Genomic DNA, 16,310 nt, shown 5'->3' with positions numbered 1-16,310 from the left:
GACCTTTAGATTTTGAGCTCAGCCTAAGGGTGCTGTGCACACTCCCAAAGGAGAGCAGCACTCGCTGGTGTTGGTTTTAACTAAGCTGCACCTTGTGCGTGTTATGTTGGTGTCACCCTAACATCAACCCTCTAAAACCCAGCTTTCCTTCTCCTGATCTCTCCCTCTCCAGCATCTGGGTCCAAATAGAATAGAACAGAATTTGGAATTGAATAGAATCTAATTTATTTCCTTCTGGACAGTAATGGAACAAACAGGCCCGTGGAGATCAGTTCAGCCTTCTATTACTGTCCATGCATTAAACATTAGAACTGCTATACTCCTCCTGGCAGGGATATGAAAAATGCACAGAACATTCCCAATTTGAATTTCACAGTTATCCATAATGCTCTCAAAGGTTTCTATTCTTTTCAGATGTCACCATGTCACTTTCCTGAGAAACCTCATAAACCTCTCCCTCTTCCCTTTCTCACTGGCTGCCTCTCACCAGGTACAAATTCCTCACAAAACAGACAGATTCCACCACTCCCAGCCTCCCCAAAATGGAAAGAATCAAAAATCATCCTGGGCAGAGCCAGCCTCAGCTGAGCCCTACATGGACATTCATGGGGAGAGCAGAGACATTTGCTACAGCCTCTGGATCCACATCCCATCCCACAGCTGCCCCAGGTCCTTACTCTCTCCATGAAAATCAGCATTTTCCAGTGCCATCCAAATGGATACACCGAACTCCCAAAAAGCATTGTCTGAACCCACTTCACAGAGTAATGCTGGGAGCTGCAAAGCTGCTGCAGGCCATTAACAGACATCTTACATTTTCTGTATCACAGCCAGGAGCAAAAAGAAATCCCTGATCTTCCCCTCTCTGGAAGATTCTTGGGAATTATCCTATGGGGATTTGCCCACCCTTGTGCCTGTGGCACAGGTAGGAGGAAACAGCTCAAATTACCCTAAATTACCACCAACCAGGGCTCCAGAGTGACAGAAGCCCTCACCTCCCACCTGCACAGAGCTCAGCTCCCACTGAGGAAGGATATTCCACACTGTCCTCGGATTTCTCTCGCTCCTGAGCTCTTGTAGCAGCAGATAAACCACCCACTAATAGAGCACAACTTCCAAGCACAGACAAGCATTTATCTTCTTTCAAGTGCAGCATTTTATTGACCGATGGTATCTACAGAAGTGGAACGAACACAAACACTTTAAATCCTTCATGAAGATGGATATTTTTTCCATAAAAACAGGTGAAAAGGCAGCTTCACCAAAGATACCATGCAGAACAGAGTCAGGAAATAAAAAATATGCTCCCTACAAACCCAAGGGTAGCCTGCAGCCTGTGAACTCACTAATTTCCAGATCTCAACACAGCAGCAGCTGTTGCTCCCTTGGTGGGAGACAGGGACAGGTTAAGTGCCACACAAGTTCCAGAGCATAAAATCTGTTTACTCCTTACTGACTGATGGAGTCAGCCCTCTCTTAAACAAGCAATTCTATGAACAAATCTGGTTTGAAATAGCTGTCCCAGACTAAATACATCCTAAATCCCAATGTTTTTCCATTGCCCACCCTGTGGATCAGGTAGCAGGCGAGCTGATCACATTTCCACTACACAAATCCATGCTCTCTGTTCCCTCTTCCACATGGAAACCTGATTTTTGCAAAAATCTTGATTTTTGCAAGATCTAAAAGCATGCCATTCTCCCAAAGCCCCTCGGGTATCAGGCTGCTGCAGGGTTAAACCTTTGGGTGCCATTTCCCCAGTGGGGTGTCCCCCTTCTCCTCTCCCTGCCAGAAGCCTTTCCAGCAGGGGTGTTTCTCTTCCCCCCAGCCTGTGATAAATCCAGGCAGGCCAGGCATGAGCCAGGAGGGCACTGGGGTTTCCCAAGTTAAACATGAGAAGAGCAGCTCTGCAGGAGAGAGGCAAATGGACATCAGTCAAATGGGCAGGAATATCTCAGCACCTGCTGGAGCACAAACTCAGAGAGGAGAGAGGCTCCTGGGAGTCAGACAGCAGGGCACAAAGCACTGAGAGAGCACCACAATGGTTTGGGTGGGAGGGGACCTTAAAACTCATCCAGTGCCACCCCTGCTATGGGCAAGGACACCTTCCACTATCCCAGGGTGCTCCAAGCCCCATCCAACCTGGCCTTGGACACTTCCAGGGATTCAGGGGCAGCCACAGCTTCTCTGGGCATCCTGTGCCAGGGCCTGCCCACCCTCACAGGGAAGAATTCCTTCCTTCTTCAGTTCAGCAACGTAAAGTCTGAGTGAGGGAAAACTGTTCCTGTAGATCCCTGGAAAACAGAGTTCCACTGCTGAGCTTGGCTTCCCCATCTTGGAAGTGTGCAAAGGATTTATGCTGAAATTGTTCAGAGAACACCTCAGGTTCATGTTTGGTCTAACAGAGGCATGAGTCTGGGCAAGTGCTCCTGGAGAGCAGGGCATCTCTGGCACAAAGCTTCTGCTTCCCAGGTGCCTCACACATTCCAAGGGAAAAGAAGGCAGAAATCTGTGTCCATCATCACTCCTGAGGTAACGCTTCAACCATGGAACCATTCACTGCCCAGAAGGCACAGGAGCAGATATGTTTTGTTTTACTTGTTATGGAATAAAAATCTCCTGTTTGCCCTTTTCAGGATGGGCTTGTGACGGGAGGGCAGAGGGAGAGAAATGGGGTGGGAACATGGCTGTGGAAGGAGAAAAATCCATTAAACCCCCAAGTCCCACAAGTGCTTCAAAGGGGGAATAGTTTTACTCCTGGAAGTGCTGCATTCAGGGTGTCAGTCCAGATCACTCTCCACAGGAGTTTCAGGGTTTGAAAAGGCAAAAAAAATCCAAATCCTGTTCTTACAAGCAACCACCCCACAATAATCAACCCGGCTTGAAAATCCAAAATTCTTGGGTTAACTCGGAGTAACAATGGCTCTTCCCCTGCAAGACCCTGTGCCTTGCAGCCCTGCTGCTTTCTGGAGAGCTGCTAAAGCTCTCTGTGCTGGCACAGACAAGATGCTCACCTGAGCCCCTGCTGACAGCCTCACTATTGGCCTTATCAAGAGAGATAATCCCAGCAACTGGCAGAGTATGCAGCAAAGCTGGTAAAAAAAGAGGCAAGGTTCCATCTTCATAAAAGGAAGGAATTCCTGGAAAATGCAGTGCTCAGAGAATGAGGCAATACAAAAACAAAGAAACAAACAAACCTCTCCTCACACACACAAAATAAAAGCCACCTAAAAAAACCTCCCCAACATATACACAAGAAAACCATCTTAGCACTGCTGAAAACTCCGTAACAAATTCAGTGAAATGAAATTAAAAAGTAGAGATAGGGAGTAGGACAGAAACACCAAAATGAAGTGTGAAAAGCAATGGAGCACAGAGCAGCAGGAGGGATTGAAAGAGGGGAAATAGAAATGGGATTTACAATGTGATGGGCTGTGGGTCAGCAGAAACATTCAGGGATGAGAGGGCAGGGGAGGGGAGGCACATGTTATTAGAGGTGCAGCTGGGGCAGAAAAAGGCTGCTCTGGCCACAGCTGGACAGGCCAGGGTGATGGCCAGCCCAGAGCAGTGACACAGCTCTGCTGGGGTCTGTCAGCACATGGAAGTGTTCTAACACAGCCTGACTGTGTGGTACTGATGTCTACAGCTTTGTCCTCTAGGGCCTACTTTCAGTGTATGAAACTTCTAACATTGTCTCCCCTTACAGTTTTCTGGGATAAAAGCATCCTTCCTTGGATAGGAAGTTGACCAGGTTGTGGTCAACAGGGTTTTTTTGTTTTCAACTATTCTCACAATACTCTTATATTAAACAGAATTACTGGAGAATTCATCAGGGATGATGGCTGGAGACCTCTCTCTCACTCCAGGTCTGCTGCCCTGGCACATATATGTCCTTGAGCAGTGCTGGGATAGGCTGTGGGAGCCTTGGACAGGTCCTTGTGCTGAAAGTGAAGTCACTGCCCAGCTCTCCCAGTTCTGCTGTCACTGGGGCCAGCTGCAGAGCCCTGCACTGCTCCCAGGGCCTCTCCTTTAACTGATGGACACCAGCAGGACTGTTAAAGGGAATCCACCCCAAGATGGTGCTTGTCTTCCACACAAAATCCATCTCAAGTCAGTAATACTAAAACTCTCCAAATACATTTATTTTTCACCAATGAAAATACTGTACAATGGCCCAAGAAAGGGGTGGGAAAAGGCAAGGTATTAAGTCTGGCTTTCATCAATGTCCTTGTCAGGATCCATGGCTGCAGCTTCGCTCTCCTGCTGCTGTTTCTTCCAGAGCTTTGCCATAGCCAGGAGTTTGAGGTTGGGCTGATTGGCAGTGTCTTCTGGGAAAATGTAATCATAGTACTCCTCCCATCCAGCATCAGACTAGAGAGAAAAATACCACAAAGTGAGTTTAATTTGCATGTTAATGTTGGCTATTAGGTGCTTCTAACAAGTAAGAGAAATTAGAGTGTCACTACAGGACACAAAACAATGTGAGGCACACACACTGCTGTTCTTAAGGCGAAAAAAAGGAAGTGTAATTTCTGACTCTAACATGTATAGATTTCCAAAAGTGACAGTGGATTGAAGGGTGAAAGTGCCACCTCTCCAATGACATTGGACAAACCCACAGTCCATCAAGTTTTTCTTCTTCTATAAAAGAATGCAAAACAATAAGTTCTTTACAGAAAGCGTGTGAGAAGGTTTGTTACAAGAATGCAAACATCAGAAGGCTTAGAAAATCTTAAAAAATCAGGGCAACATTAGAGAAATAACAGAAAACCAAAGCCCACGCTTGCACATGGGCACAAAGCCACCGAGGGCTCACACCCACTACTGCCATCATTTTTCCTTACCCCATCTTCAGCCTGCAGCTTCCTCCTCTTCTTTATTTTCTCAGGCATCAGCTTATCTATCCTCTCCTTAGTGTCATCAGTGCCAAACTCCTCCTCGAAGCTCCTCCAGGACTCGAGCAGCATGACCCTCTCCTCCTTCTCCTCGCAGCTGCGCATGGCCTTGTTGGCCTCCTCGTAGATCTGCCGGCAGCGCTGCAGCCGCTCCCCCTGCCCCGCCGACAGCTCAAACTGCGCCAGGCTGATCCACACCTGCGGGCACAGCACACAAAGCCCAGCTCCACCTCTGCTCTGCGCCACCACAGACAGGGCAGAGGCTAAAAACAACAAAGCAGCAAAGAAAAAAAGCAAAGGTCGAGGGCAGCAGGTGCCCAGAAAATCAATTTTTTTTCACACGACTGAGATTGGCCCTGCTTCAGCAGGACACAGCATCCATGTGTGTGGATGCCATGGGACAGAGAGAGAAACAGCAAGAGTTTTTCACAGGGGCTTGTGAGAAATTTTAGGGAGTTGTAAGGATGTGGTAACTTGTTAAGTATAAGCAATCTGCAGGTAGTGTTTTTCTACTTGTCTTTCTGTTCTCCTCAAGGACGGTGTAGAAGGAAGGTGTTTTTGTTAGCCAGCCAATCATACAGAATCTATCATATCACTCTATAAAACCACGTGTTTCTCTTGAATAAAGCCTTCTTTTGCTCCTTCTACACTACTGCCTCCTGCCTGTTCCTGTGTCATTCTCAGCGCAAGAGTGACACATGTGGATCAATTTCTTGTGGCTGTTCCAAGACATGAGAAATCTGTGTGAATTTTGTCAAGGACACCACCAAGCGACACTGAAAAAATCAGTTTTCCTTGCAATGCTTTAGCAAGCAAAGCTGCTCAGCAAAGAGGGCTGCTTGGAAAAGCTCCTTTCACCTGAGATAGGCCTATTGTGGTATGGAATTCAGGAACTTCCCTCCCCCCTTCAGAGCCTGAACCTGGGCTGATCTGAGCCAAGGCAGCTCAGGCTTTCCCTGCCCAGGGGCCAAGTCCAGGGCTGGCTCAGTGTCCTGGGTGCCCACACACACCTTGACGTGCTGTGTGCGCTGCAGCAACCGCCGGTAAAGGTTCCGGGTCTTCTCATACTCCTCTTGCTCAATCTCAAAGTCAATGTAGGATTTCCAAAGCACCTGCAACAGAGAAGCCTCTCATCATGTCCATTCCTTAGTGGAATGGGAGGGGAAAAGAACAGATAAAGGTAAAATTTCCCTGAGAAAATGTCACCATCATATTTTCTGAAAAATCCCTTTGCCCAGGATTTCTTCTCCTAGGAAGCTGAGAAGCCTCCGAGTAAAATGGAAACAATAATTATCTGATTTGCTCCTCCTGTGTTTGGCTGCTTTGGAATGTGGTTTGGACATTGTTTACCAACTGGTCATTGTTTCATTGGTTTCATGTGAATTGTATTAACTTAATGACCAATCACGGTCGGGCTGTTCATTATTATCTTTGAGCTTTCTGTAAGTATCCTTTCTCTATTCTTTAGTATAGTTTAGTATAGCATTTTTTATATAATATAGTATCATAAAATAATAAATGAGCCTTCTAAGAACATGGAATCAGATTCAATCATTCCTTCCCAATGATGGGGAACTCTGAAAATACCACAAGAAAAGGTTCAAGGATCAAGGTGTTTGATGGCATAGGCTGAGATTAGTGCTGAGCAGCACCAAAAACCTGGTGCCCATCAACCACTCAGCTTTCACTTCATGTTTCATCTGGTGGATTATTGACATTGAGAGGAATAGCAGATTTGTCTTAACAAACAAGCTGTGGGTCTGCTGGTAGATAAAACTAGCTCTGGAAGATAAAAGAAACAATGGGAAGCATTCCACTGATTGATGAATGGAAAAAGATATTTTCTTTGCAAATAAACTTTAAGTTTGCTGATAAACAAAATTAGACATTGAAAGATGAAAGAAACAATGGGGAAGAAAAACCCCTAAATTCCATAAGAATTAAAAGGGAGGGTTATACATTAGAGAGAAATCTCTGGTATCAGGCGTATCAGGAAGTCTGTACCTCTCAAGTACCTCAGCCAACGGGGAAAGAGAGAAGGGAAATGTGGCTGGGAAATTGGGATAAAAGGGAGGCTGCGTCCTCCAAAAATTCGAGAGATCCCAGGGGAATGCCCCATGACCTCTCCCTTTATTCAAATAAAGTAAAAGGACTCCTCTGTCTCCTTTTTGGACATAAACCTCTGCTGTTTGTGGATTAATTTTCCTAACAAGACGTTCATCAGCCACACTGTGCAATAAATACCTCACACTCAGTCCCTCCCTGCTCACCTCGGGCATGTCCAGCCGGGGCTGGCCGATAGCCAGCTCGTAGATGGCCCGGGCACGGTCGATGTCCCCAAGGATGGTCTCCAGCTCAGCAAACTTAATCCAGGACGTGCAGTTTTCTGGAGCAAACTCCAGGAATTTTTCATACAACTTTCGGCAACGGTCAAATTCACGCAGCTGTAACTCCAGCTCAATGTAACCTTTAAACAGTTTGTTTTTTGGACATTTACCTATGGATGTCCCCTGTTGTGCATTGAAAAAAAAAACCCAACAAAACAAAACTTAGTGACCTTGCAGGAATTAAAACCCTCACTTGATTTTTTAAGTGTTTGAACTACATTTTGGTTTTTTGCACAGTACCAGTCTCTACCAGCCTGCTAGGTAAGCAGTTCCCAAGCCTCTCATTAAACAAATGATACCAAACAAACTGTGGCCCCACACTGCTCCTCCTGGCACAGAGAATGGCTGCCCACCCTGCCTGCTGGCTGGCAGCAATGGACAGGTGGAGAATAATGCCTTCACAAAGCCCTTTCTTTCTGATATGCCTTAGTCTCTGAAGAAAACTGTCTCTCCTGAGCCAAGCTGTGAGAGGCAATTCTGCATTCTAAGTCTGGGAAACTCTTAAAACAAGAGTTAAGAATGGATACACCTGAGATAGGCTGTAGTGAGCTTGGCCTTGGAGTCACTTCTATAGACAAGTATTGTTTACTAAGTAATGTGGCTCCTGCTCCCTCAAGCCAATGTGAGGAAGTCCCTTACCACAGTTCTCCTGCACAATGTTCCTACATGTTTAGTACCTTGGAATTTATGAAAAATGGAGGAAACCACTGCTTGGGATTATCAGTTTGGTCACTGTTATGGGCCTCCAGCTCTGCAGATGCCACTGGTACTTCAGAATATGCTCAGTTCTTCTCCATGTGCCCTCCGTCACTGTCTGGGTGAAAACCCCATCCGTTTGCTCTTGAAAGTCAAACCATCTCAACTGCTACCAACACTGGCTTTCTCTCAAAATGCCTGATGCTACCCCTGAGCTTACTAAGAATATCTGAACTGAAAGGAAAGGAAGTTTTTCATTTCAAAAGATGTCATTTCTTGCTGCCCCATCACACCCTGCTCTCCCCTCGTGCTGACATTCAGAGTGAACCTGCTCAGCAGCTCCTGAGCCTGCCCTAAGTCCCTGAGATTGCTGTTGTCAGCAGCTGGGACTGGCACAGTTTGGCAGGTCCTTATTTCCTAGAGGCAAACCTCCCATTCATCTACAAAGCTTTTAAAACACTGTTGTTAGAATAAGTATCACTGTGAGCCATCAGCAGCAGCTAAGAACTTGTAAGAGCACTGAGCTGATGTGGGTGCTCTGCATTCAGAGCAGCACTCTGTCGTTTCTGCCCGGGGCTAATTCATCAGAACTAGCTACATTTCTTTTTAAATCATACGTGACAGTAAATGCTGGCCCCTGCAGACTTCTTGGATGCTTTATTTTAAGTGGATTAAATCAGCTATTTAAAAAGGACAATTTAAGATCTTTTAATGCCTGTGTTCCTGTGTTACTATTAGTTAGTGAAGTCAATTATGGCTCTGACAAAAGCTTACCAAAGCCCTTCTGGCAAGGGGGAGGTTTTTCTGGCGAATTTCAAACTGTGCATACAGCAGCCACATTTTAGCAAATGTAAACTGGAAGAAAAAAGAACAAAATGCTATTTAGGCTGGAAAGTCAGTATATAATACTGTACACGTTGCTTAAAAAAAATAAGCATTCTGTCTATACAAGATATGACTGCTACTGCAGGTAATCTCATTTGATCTCAGTGTTTTCCTGCTGAAAGGTTTAAGGTTCATCATCTAAAACAGCCTCCTACGACAGGACAATATACAGGGATGAAAGCAAAAATGGCCAGGACAGAATGCAAAAAATAGTTTAAACCAATCATCAACTGGCAAAACATATGCTATTGCTGAATCAATTAACAGTTAATCAGCTCTTAATAACTGGAGATTAATCTGACACTCAAATGACACAATAGATGACAAACTAGAAAAAGAACATGAACAAGGATTTTCTGACATTCCAAGGCAATGCAGTTGTAAGGGTTTAGCCACACGGATATTTTAGGTAAAGTTCACAAGCAGAAAAAACCCCAGAAAACCCCAATCAATCAGCCTTGAAGACCGATTGTAATGGGGAAGACAAAGCTGTTTTGTCAAACGCAGCTGCCTTTCTGACTATATGTAATGTTATCTTTTTAAGGGCTACTTAGCAACTACTTAGTAATTTGAAAATAGTGGAAAAAAACCCTTGTGCCTCACGTGTATGTGGGCATCCTGACACCTGCTTGCCCTGCAATTTCTCTCTGTGATGCAAATTACAGACATCTTGCACTCTAGCTTGAAAACCATTTTGGAAGGTGGATGTTTTTAGAAACTGGAAGGGATACTTGAAGTTTCAAGCAAAGTCTTCATGAACCCACTAGCAGCTGTTTGGAGCTGCTTACACCCCTGAATGTAGCAGGGGAAGAGAACTGAAGGATCTTATCTGGGGCACTTTAACCCAAAACTCAAGCCAGACTGATGGAGGAGCCATACCTTCTTGTGGGGCAGGAGCTCAAGGCATGCCTGGTACACCTGTCTGGTTCTCTCTGCATCCTGTAAGAACGGGCAGCATGAAAAACACTTTGTTAATGCTGAGATCATGCTGAATTTGAATCTTGCTGTGAATTTGAATTTGAAATTGAAGTTAAGCTGGTTAGAATCAGCAATGCTTATCTAATTAGTATGCACAGTTCAAAGGTGGTAGCTTCTGAATCAACAAGGCTCACATTTTCAAAGCAAGGTTCAGTGCTAGGAACCCAACAATAAAACAAGGAGTGTCCCGGTTGTGGGAGGAAAAATAAGTCTTTTCCTTTAACAGGCACTGAACTTGTTTTCTGTACTCAGAGCAGCTCTAATGTTCCAATAAATACTTGCAGAGCCTCTAAGGTCACAATAGCAACAACGTGGCTGCTTCACAAACAGTTTTTGTTAACTATAAAACTATTTCACAAGTTCAGGTAACAGTCTGCCATGGGCAGTTCAGCCACAGCCACCAGAAATCCCCACTCCTGCTTTTGTTATCAGTGTGTTTCTGAATGAATTGGGGTGCCACCCTGTTTTTTAAAGATTTTCTAAGCCTTCTGATTTTTCTTGTAACAAATTTTCTCATGCACTTTATGTAAAAAACTTATTGTTTTTCATTCTTTTATGGAGAAGGAGAAATTTGATGGACTGTTGATTTGTCCAGTGTCATTGGAGAGGCGGCACTGTCATCCTCCAATCCACTGTCACTTTTGGAAATCTATAAATGTTGGGAGTCAGAAATTAAACTGCCTCTTTTTTACCTTGGAGAGCTGCATGTCTGCATCCTTTTATTTCATGTCCTATAGTGACATTGGGGTAAAACAAGTTTGGTTTTTTCCCTCCCTATGGCACAGGAGGGAAAACTGGAAGGATAAAAACTCTCTGTATTTAAATAGTAAATCCTGTTACTAGTTACACAAAACTAGTAACACAGAGAATACTTAGCTCTTGGTTTTTACAATTAGCTCTTGGTTTTCCTATTAAAATACCAGCAGCTATTTCCTATAAGGAAAGGGAAACCTGGAATTGTCACTACTTGCCTTTGCCTCCAGCTCCTCATAGAGTGCATAGTTAATCCAGAGGTAGATGTACCTCTTCCAGTGGCGTTTCTCCTGGATGGGGGGCACGTTGGCGATGGCTCTCTCGTACACCTCCCGCACGGTCTCGGCGTCCGTGTCGCTCTCCACCAGCCGCAGGTAATCGAACCACGCGTCGTAGTTGTGGGGGTTTGCCTTCCAGAGGCAGGGGAGGGGGGCAACAGCAAACAAACTGCAGTCACTACAACAAATCCTTTACTTAGATTACTTAGATAAGTAAATTCCCCTTTAAATTTCCCCTTTAAAATGGATCACGTAATAAAATGGAATATTAATGAAAACTGTCAGTCTTGGGGATGCTGGTGGTAGAGCTTTTGGGTTATAAGTGGCTTTGCTTTAAATTTTGTTGTTATGTTGCCCTCAGCAATGTCTCAATGAAGGCAATCCAAGTGTCAGAAGGGAGAAGGAGTGATGAAATGCACAGTGTGGACTGAACAGCAGACAGGTGTGTTAAAAATAGGTTAGAAACTGCTGTAAAATAGTTGATAATTATTAAGCATGTACTGTTAGTTTGGTTATTGTAAAAGGGGTTAAAAGGGTAGTTATAAGAATGATAACTATATATATAGTGTGTGTGTGTATATATATATATATAAAAAAATATATTAAAAAAAAAAAAAATATATATATATATATTCTAATTATATATTACACCTAAGTAAAGTACACCACTCCCCAAGCAAAAGGAGCCAACCTGGACAGAACTGTAAAGGGCCAATCAAGTGCCTTAAACCTTCATACAAATGAAGGATCCAAAAAGAAACCAATCCAAAGGAACAAAAAACAGGATAAAAGGGCCATCTGACCCAGGAAATCAGTGCTGCTCCACCTGGAACTTCAGGGATATCACTGCAGAAGAAGCCCCAGTGGTGGATCCTCAACAGGAACGCTCCTCCTTGACCCACAAGCCCCCATGCTTCAGGCCTTTGTTTTTAATATAATAAATGCTGAAATCACTTTCGTACCACGAGTCTGTTCCCATTTTTAACAGGTAGGGCACAGGTGTTTTCTCACAAAACGGTATTTATGCACAGGTGAGGTGTTCTGTCATGGATATTCCCTAACTTAAATAGCAACTACAAGCTAAACTGCATTATCCTTAAGGGTACCAAGCCTTGAGTTCAATCTATAACCCTCACCTGCACAATCTAGATTAGAAAGCAGAAACAAAAAAAGCAGTGAATGCAGATATCATTCTCTTCCCCAGGGATGGAATTCTGGCTCTAAAGTGAACATTCCCTTGGTGTTTTTTGGGACTGATTTTCAAGGGTGTTTTTTGGGACTGATTTTCAAGGGTAACTTGAAACTCATCAGCCTTGATATCACAAAATACTTGTGTCCCTTAAGCACCAGCTGGCTGTACAGTGAGCCTGGAGGGTACCTGTCCACATACCTTCACCTCCTCCTCATACTGGAATCTCCTCTTGCTGACAATGATGTCCTCAATTCCCCTCCTGTCTCCAAACTTCTTCTCAAAGATGGTGTAATTCTTGAAGAGATTCTGGGCATCCTGCTTTGGAATTCTATCCAAGGCATACTTGTAGATGACCCTCACTCTTTCAAACTGAAAATATGAAATATAATTTGAAAAATATTTACAAAGAAGTTTCTGTCCTCCCTGACAGTTTTTCAACGAGTTTTTAGCAGTATTTAATAGAACATAGAACTGTGGGACATTCCAATGTAAGCAATTGTTTTAGAACAAGATTAACAGAGATCTCCCTGAAGAGTAAACTTTGAGGGGGAAAAAATAAACCTGAAAATGCCAGCCCCCATCATCTCTTATTCATTTACAGGTTTAGAATATTTAAACCAATTTAAGAGGTTGTGGTTTGGGGTTCACAGAATGCCTTCAATTTCACAACAGCCTGGGAACCTTAGAGACCGTGAAAAACATCTGGACCAATCCAGTTTTCTATCATGCAGGACCATAACCTCTCAGACCAGAGGTGAGCAGAAAACTGTCCCCCTAACTCAGACTGCAGTCACGAGGTGCTGGGAACTGCAAGTACTGCAGTGAAGGTTAAATGCCTTCAGCTTTGATACTCAAGGAGAAACACTGGCAAGACTCAGATGAAGATCTTACCTCTTTCTGGTTCTCCTCAAACTTGGCAAAGGCCACGTACAAGTGCTCATCCATGTGCTCCTCCCCAAAGAACTCCACTGCCCTCTCGTACACCTTCCTGGCATGGGCAAAGTAGCTGTGCTTCTCCTCGAAGCGCGCGTACTTGATCCAGTTCTTCACCTCGGGGTGAACCAGGACAAGTACAGCTCTTGTTAAAGAAACAGCGCTGCCTGAATGGCACATCCCCAGCTGGGCTCTTCCCGGGGACATCTCCCAGCATGGCACACGTGGGGAACACTAAGTGCAGCTGAGAAGAAGACACTGACAGGTATAAGCATGCAAAAGGTTTTGCGCCTTACTGTGAATTTAAAAAGGGATAAGGGTCAGGGAAAATCTGAGGAGAAACCCGAAACAAACTGTATGAAAACTGCATGAGCAGTGTAGTTGAACAGACACTATTGTGGCAGGAGCAGCAGCCACTGCACTGCACCTGGAGGCTTTCCCTAAACATGCTTTTAACACCTCCTGCTGGCTCCCAGGGTGGTGGCTCATTCCCAGCACACCAGAGGGAAAAGGAGTACAGCGACGTCGCCAGACGTGGAGTAACTTGGGAAGGAAATAAAGAATGGAGATCTTAACCCAGGCAGGAGTCACAAGGCTCTGCAAAGGATATATCTCTCGTAAATGCTTCGTGCTCTGTCCACCTCCTTGTATCTGAGCTCGAAGTTGATGTAGGAATGCCAGGCTTGCTCCTCTGGCTGCCACTCCATCCACCGTTCAAAGACCTGGCGCGAGCCAGCGACGTTCCCCAGCATCTCCTCCATGTACGTGTACTTGTACCTGGGCAAGGGAGATGGAGTTTCTGCAATCACGTGGTGAACACCTCCACTCAGGGATTTCTGGAGTGCTTCCCAAGAGCATCCCTGAGCTCCCCTCACCTATTTCCTCCCAACCCAGAAATGCCTGTAAGCACAGCAGTGACAGGCAGCATCCAGGCACACAAAAATCCTTCTCTCCCAAGGCTCTTGCCACTTAAAAAGTACAAAACCTTTCCAAAAATTCAGCCTTCCTCCACTTTTTTCCAGACTAGCCTGAAGACTTGGAGAAGCAGGATAATCTGCATAACCCCAGGGGGGTCTTTGGGGCTAGAAGGGGACCTCACTGCTCAGCCACCATACCAGAACTGGTTCACCCTGGGCAGGGTGGTGATGGCCCGGTCCCAGATGTTCCGGGCATGGTTGACCTGGCGGTTCTTCATCTCCATCTCGGCATACTTCAGCCAGAGGGTGACATTCCTGTAGTCCACATCCAGGGCACGCTCGTAAATGGAACGGGCTCTGGAAAACACGAGCACAGGGCAGGTAAAATGTGCCTCCCAGGCTTTGGTGTGTGTCTAAAAAGGCTTGTAAGAGATGCCTGCAGCCGCATCATCCTTACCTCTGGATTTCCTTCAGGCTTTCCTCCCATTGTGCGTACTTTATCCAGTTACTGATAACAGTCCTGTTCTTTCTTATGTTATCTTCAAAAGTCTGAGGAGAAAGTTACGCCTGTAAGTCAGAAATCCTTCTGCAGACCCCATTCACATAAAAAAAAAAGCTTATGATATATAACCACTATAATAACCATTAAGAATATGCTTGCTTTGCTTAGGCATTTTCAAAGAAAAAAGCCAAGTAAAACCATGGGTAAATCCACACAAGCAAAACAATTATTTCAAAAGAAGATTTATAACTTGAAGAAAACACCTATTAATTATGTAAGCAATTACCTTTTCAGTGTTCTGAACACAGGCACGGGGGGAGATGTTGCTTGCAACCAGATTTTGTCGAGCAACACATCTGTAAATTGTAGGTTCTACTAAAGAGTAGCATGAAAAAGGGGTTTTAAAGAATTGCTGTCTACCTGGAAAGTCCATAAGAAATAGGGACTACATCTTGTTTAAGTTAAAAACAGTGGAATTGTCGTGCCTTATGTGAGTGCCGAGATTAAACCAGTTTGTTTGGTTTTTTACTGTACCTTCCTCTTCCGGAGTTTATAGTCATTTAGCTCTTCAACATCTGTGATCTTCTGCTGCGGAGGCGGTGGGAGAAGCTCGAGTTCCCTCTCCTTTGCCTCTCTCAGAAGCTGCTCCGCTGTGATCTGAACTTCGGCGGGTGCTTTGTTTTTCACCTGCAAGGCAAATACAAGGGGGGCTCGGCTCACGTTTCCTAACGCAGCACCGAGACCATCAATTTCTTCCGGCGCCTCGCTACGCGCAGTGCCCGCCGCGGGCGGCACCGGAGCCCGCCGGGACGCGACGGCCCGGGGCGAGTGGGGATCGAGGAGGCTCGAGGGGTCGCGGGGGGTCCCCGCCGCTCTCCCCGCCGCCCACCTTGGCCACTTTGGGGATGCGCTGCTTCCCAGCCGCCGTGGACGCCATCTTGCCGCCGCTGCGCGCGCAGGCCCCGCCCCGGCACCCCTGACCTCACGCAGCGCCGCCCGAGCGTCGTCGCCTCGGTAACGGCGACGCGTCCCCGGGCGGCGGCGGCGGCGGCGGCGGGGGGACTGTCCGTCTCGTCCGTGGGGCCGCCTGTTCGGCCTGGCTCGTCTGTTCCATCTGTCTGGTCTTTCCTGTCCTTGGGAGGCTCTGTGGCCGGGGACAGGGCGGGTGAGTGCCCGGCGCTGTGCCCGCGCGGCGCGCGCGCTCCGCGGGGCGCCCCCTGGCGGCTCGGCGGTGCGGGTCTGTCCGCGTGCGGGGGCGTGGCCCGCCGGCTTGAGGGGGGTCGCTCGCGCCCGGGGGTCCGTGAGGCCGCCTCGGGGGCGTCCATGGTCATCCCCCGTGTCTATCCCCCGTGTCTATCCCCCGTGTCTATCCCCCGTGTCTATCCCCCGGTGTCCAGCCCCCGCCCTACCCCGCGGTACCGCCCCTGGCCCCACCCCTGCCCGGTCCGGCCCCGCCCCGAGCCACCGGGGGTCCCCCCTAAGAGCCGCAGCCTTCCACAGCTCTTCAGAGCTCTGCCGAGGTATGTGTGTGTTCGGTGCGCTCTGGGCTACAAACAAGAACAAGAACAACAACAACAACAAAAAAAAAAGCCAACAACAGAAAAAAAAACCCGCGTGGAATCTTGCTTATGCTTCAAGAGAGTGTTTGCATGCGGAGGCGGGAGGGAGCTGCTCTGAGTTCGGGAGGGGAACGCCCTCCTCTGCCTGTTCTGCTGGCTGTCTCTGGGATCCTGCTCCGCGGGACGAGTGCAGGAGGTGCTATAGAAACAGAGCATTTCCTTACGAGAATGGTACACTTTTACTGTGAAAATAGTGGTTTTGCTGCCTGCGGGTGCGTTTAGGAGAGCTGGTGGAGATGCGGGCGTATTTCTGGTTTTTTGCCTTAAGTTAAACA

At 46.4% G+C, this 16,310-nt stretch overlaps 1 protein-coding gene across 1 annotated transcript; it reads right to left on the bottom strand.

The window, feature by feature from the left end:
- Positions 1-4,118: 4,118 nt before the first annotated feature.
- On the bottom strand, positions 4,119-15,407 carry CRNKL1 (crooked neck pre-mRNA splicing factor 1). Its single transcript, XM_059840635.1, has 14 exons — positions 15,306-15,407; positions 14,951-15,103; positions 14,372-14,463; positions 14,113-14,271; positions 13,608-13,774; positions 12,956-13,134; positions 12,263-12,433; positions 10,813-11,004; positions 9,743-9,802; positions 8,753-8,833; positions 7,166-7,405; positions 5,906-6,007; positions 4,845-5,093; positions 4,119-4,371 (listed from the first exon to the last, which is right to left on the bottom strand). The coding sequence occupies exons 1-14, from the start codon at positions 15,351-15,353 to the stop codon at positions 4,204-4,206; spliced, it is 2,061 nt and encodes a 686-aa protein (XP_059696618.1). The 5' UTR covers positions 15,354-15,407; the 3' UTR covers positions 4,119-4,203.
- Positions 15,408-16,310: the final 903 nt, after the last annotated feature.

The sequence above is a fragment of the Haemorhous mexicanus genome, chromosome 3 (assembly GCF_027477595.1).
Source record: "Haemorhous mexicanus isolate bHaeMex1 chromosome 3, bHaeMex1.pri, whole genome shotgun sequence".
Lineage (NCBI taxonomy): Eukaryota > Metazoa > Chordata > Aves > Passeriformes > Fringillidae > Haemorhous > Haemorhous mexicanus.
The sequence above is the reverse complement of the archived record's forward strand: the minus strand, read 5'-3'. Positions and strand labels throughout refer to the sequence as shown.

Coding starts and splice junctions, on each gene's coding strand:
- CRNKL1 (XM_059840635.1), bottom strand. CDS start 15,353: ATGGCGTCCACGGCGGCTGGGAAGCAGCGCATCCCCAAAGTGGCCAAG. Junction 15,104..15,305: donor GCATCCCCAAAGTGGCCAAG/GTGGGCGGCGGG, acceptor TTTGCCTTGCAG/GTGAAAAACAAAGCACCCGC. Junction 6,008..7,165: donor CCCGGCTGGACATGCCCGAG/GTGAGCAGGGAG, acceptor TCTCTGTTGCAG/GTGCTTTGGAAATCCTACAT.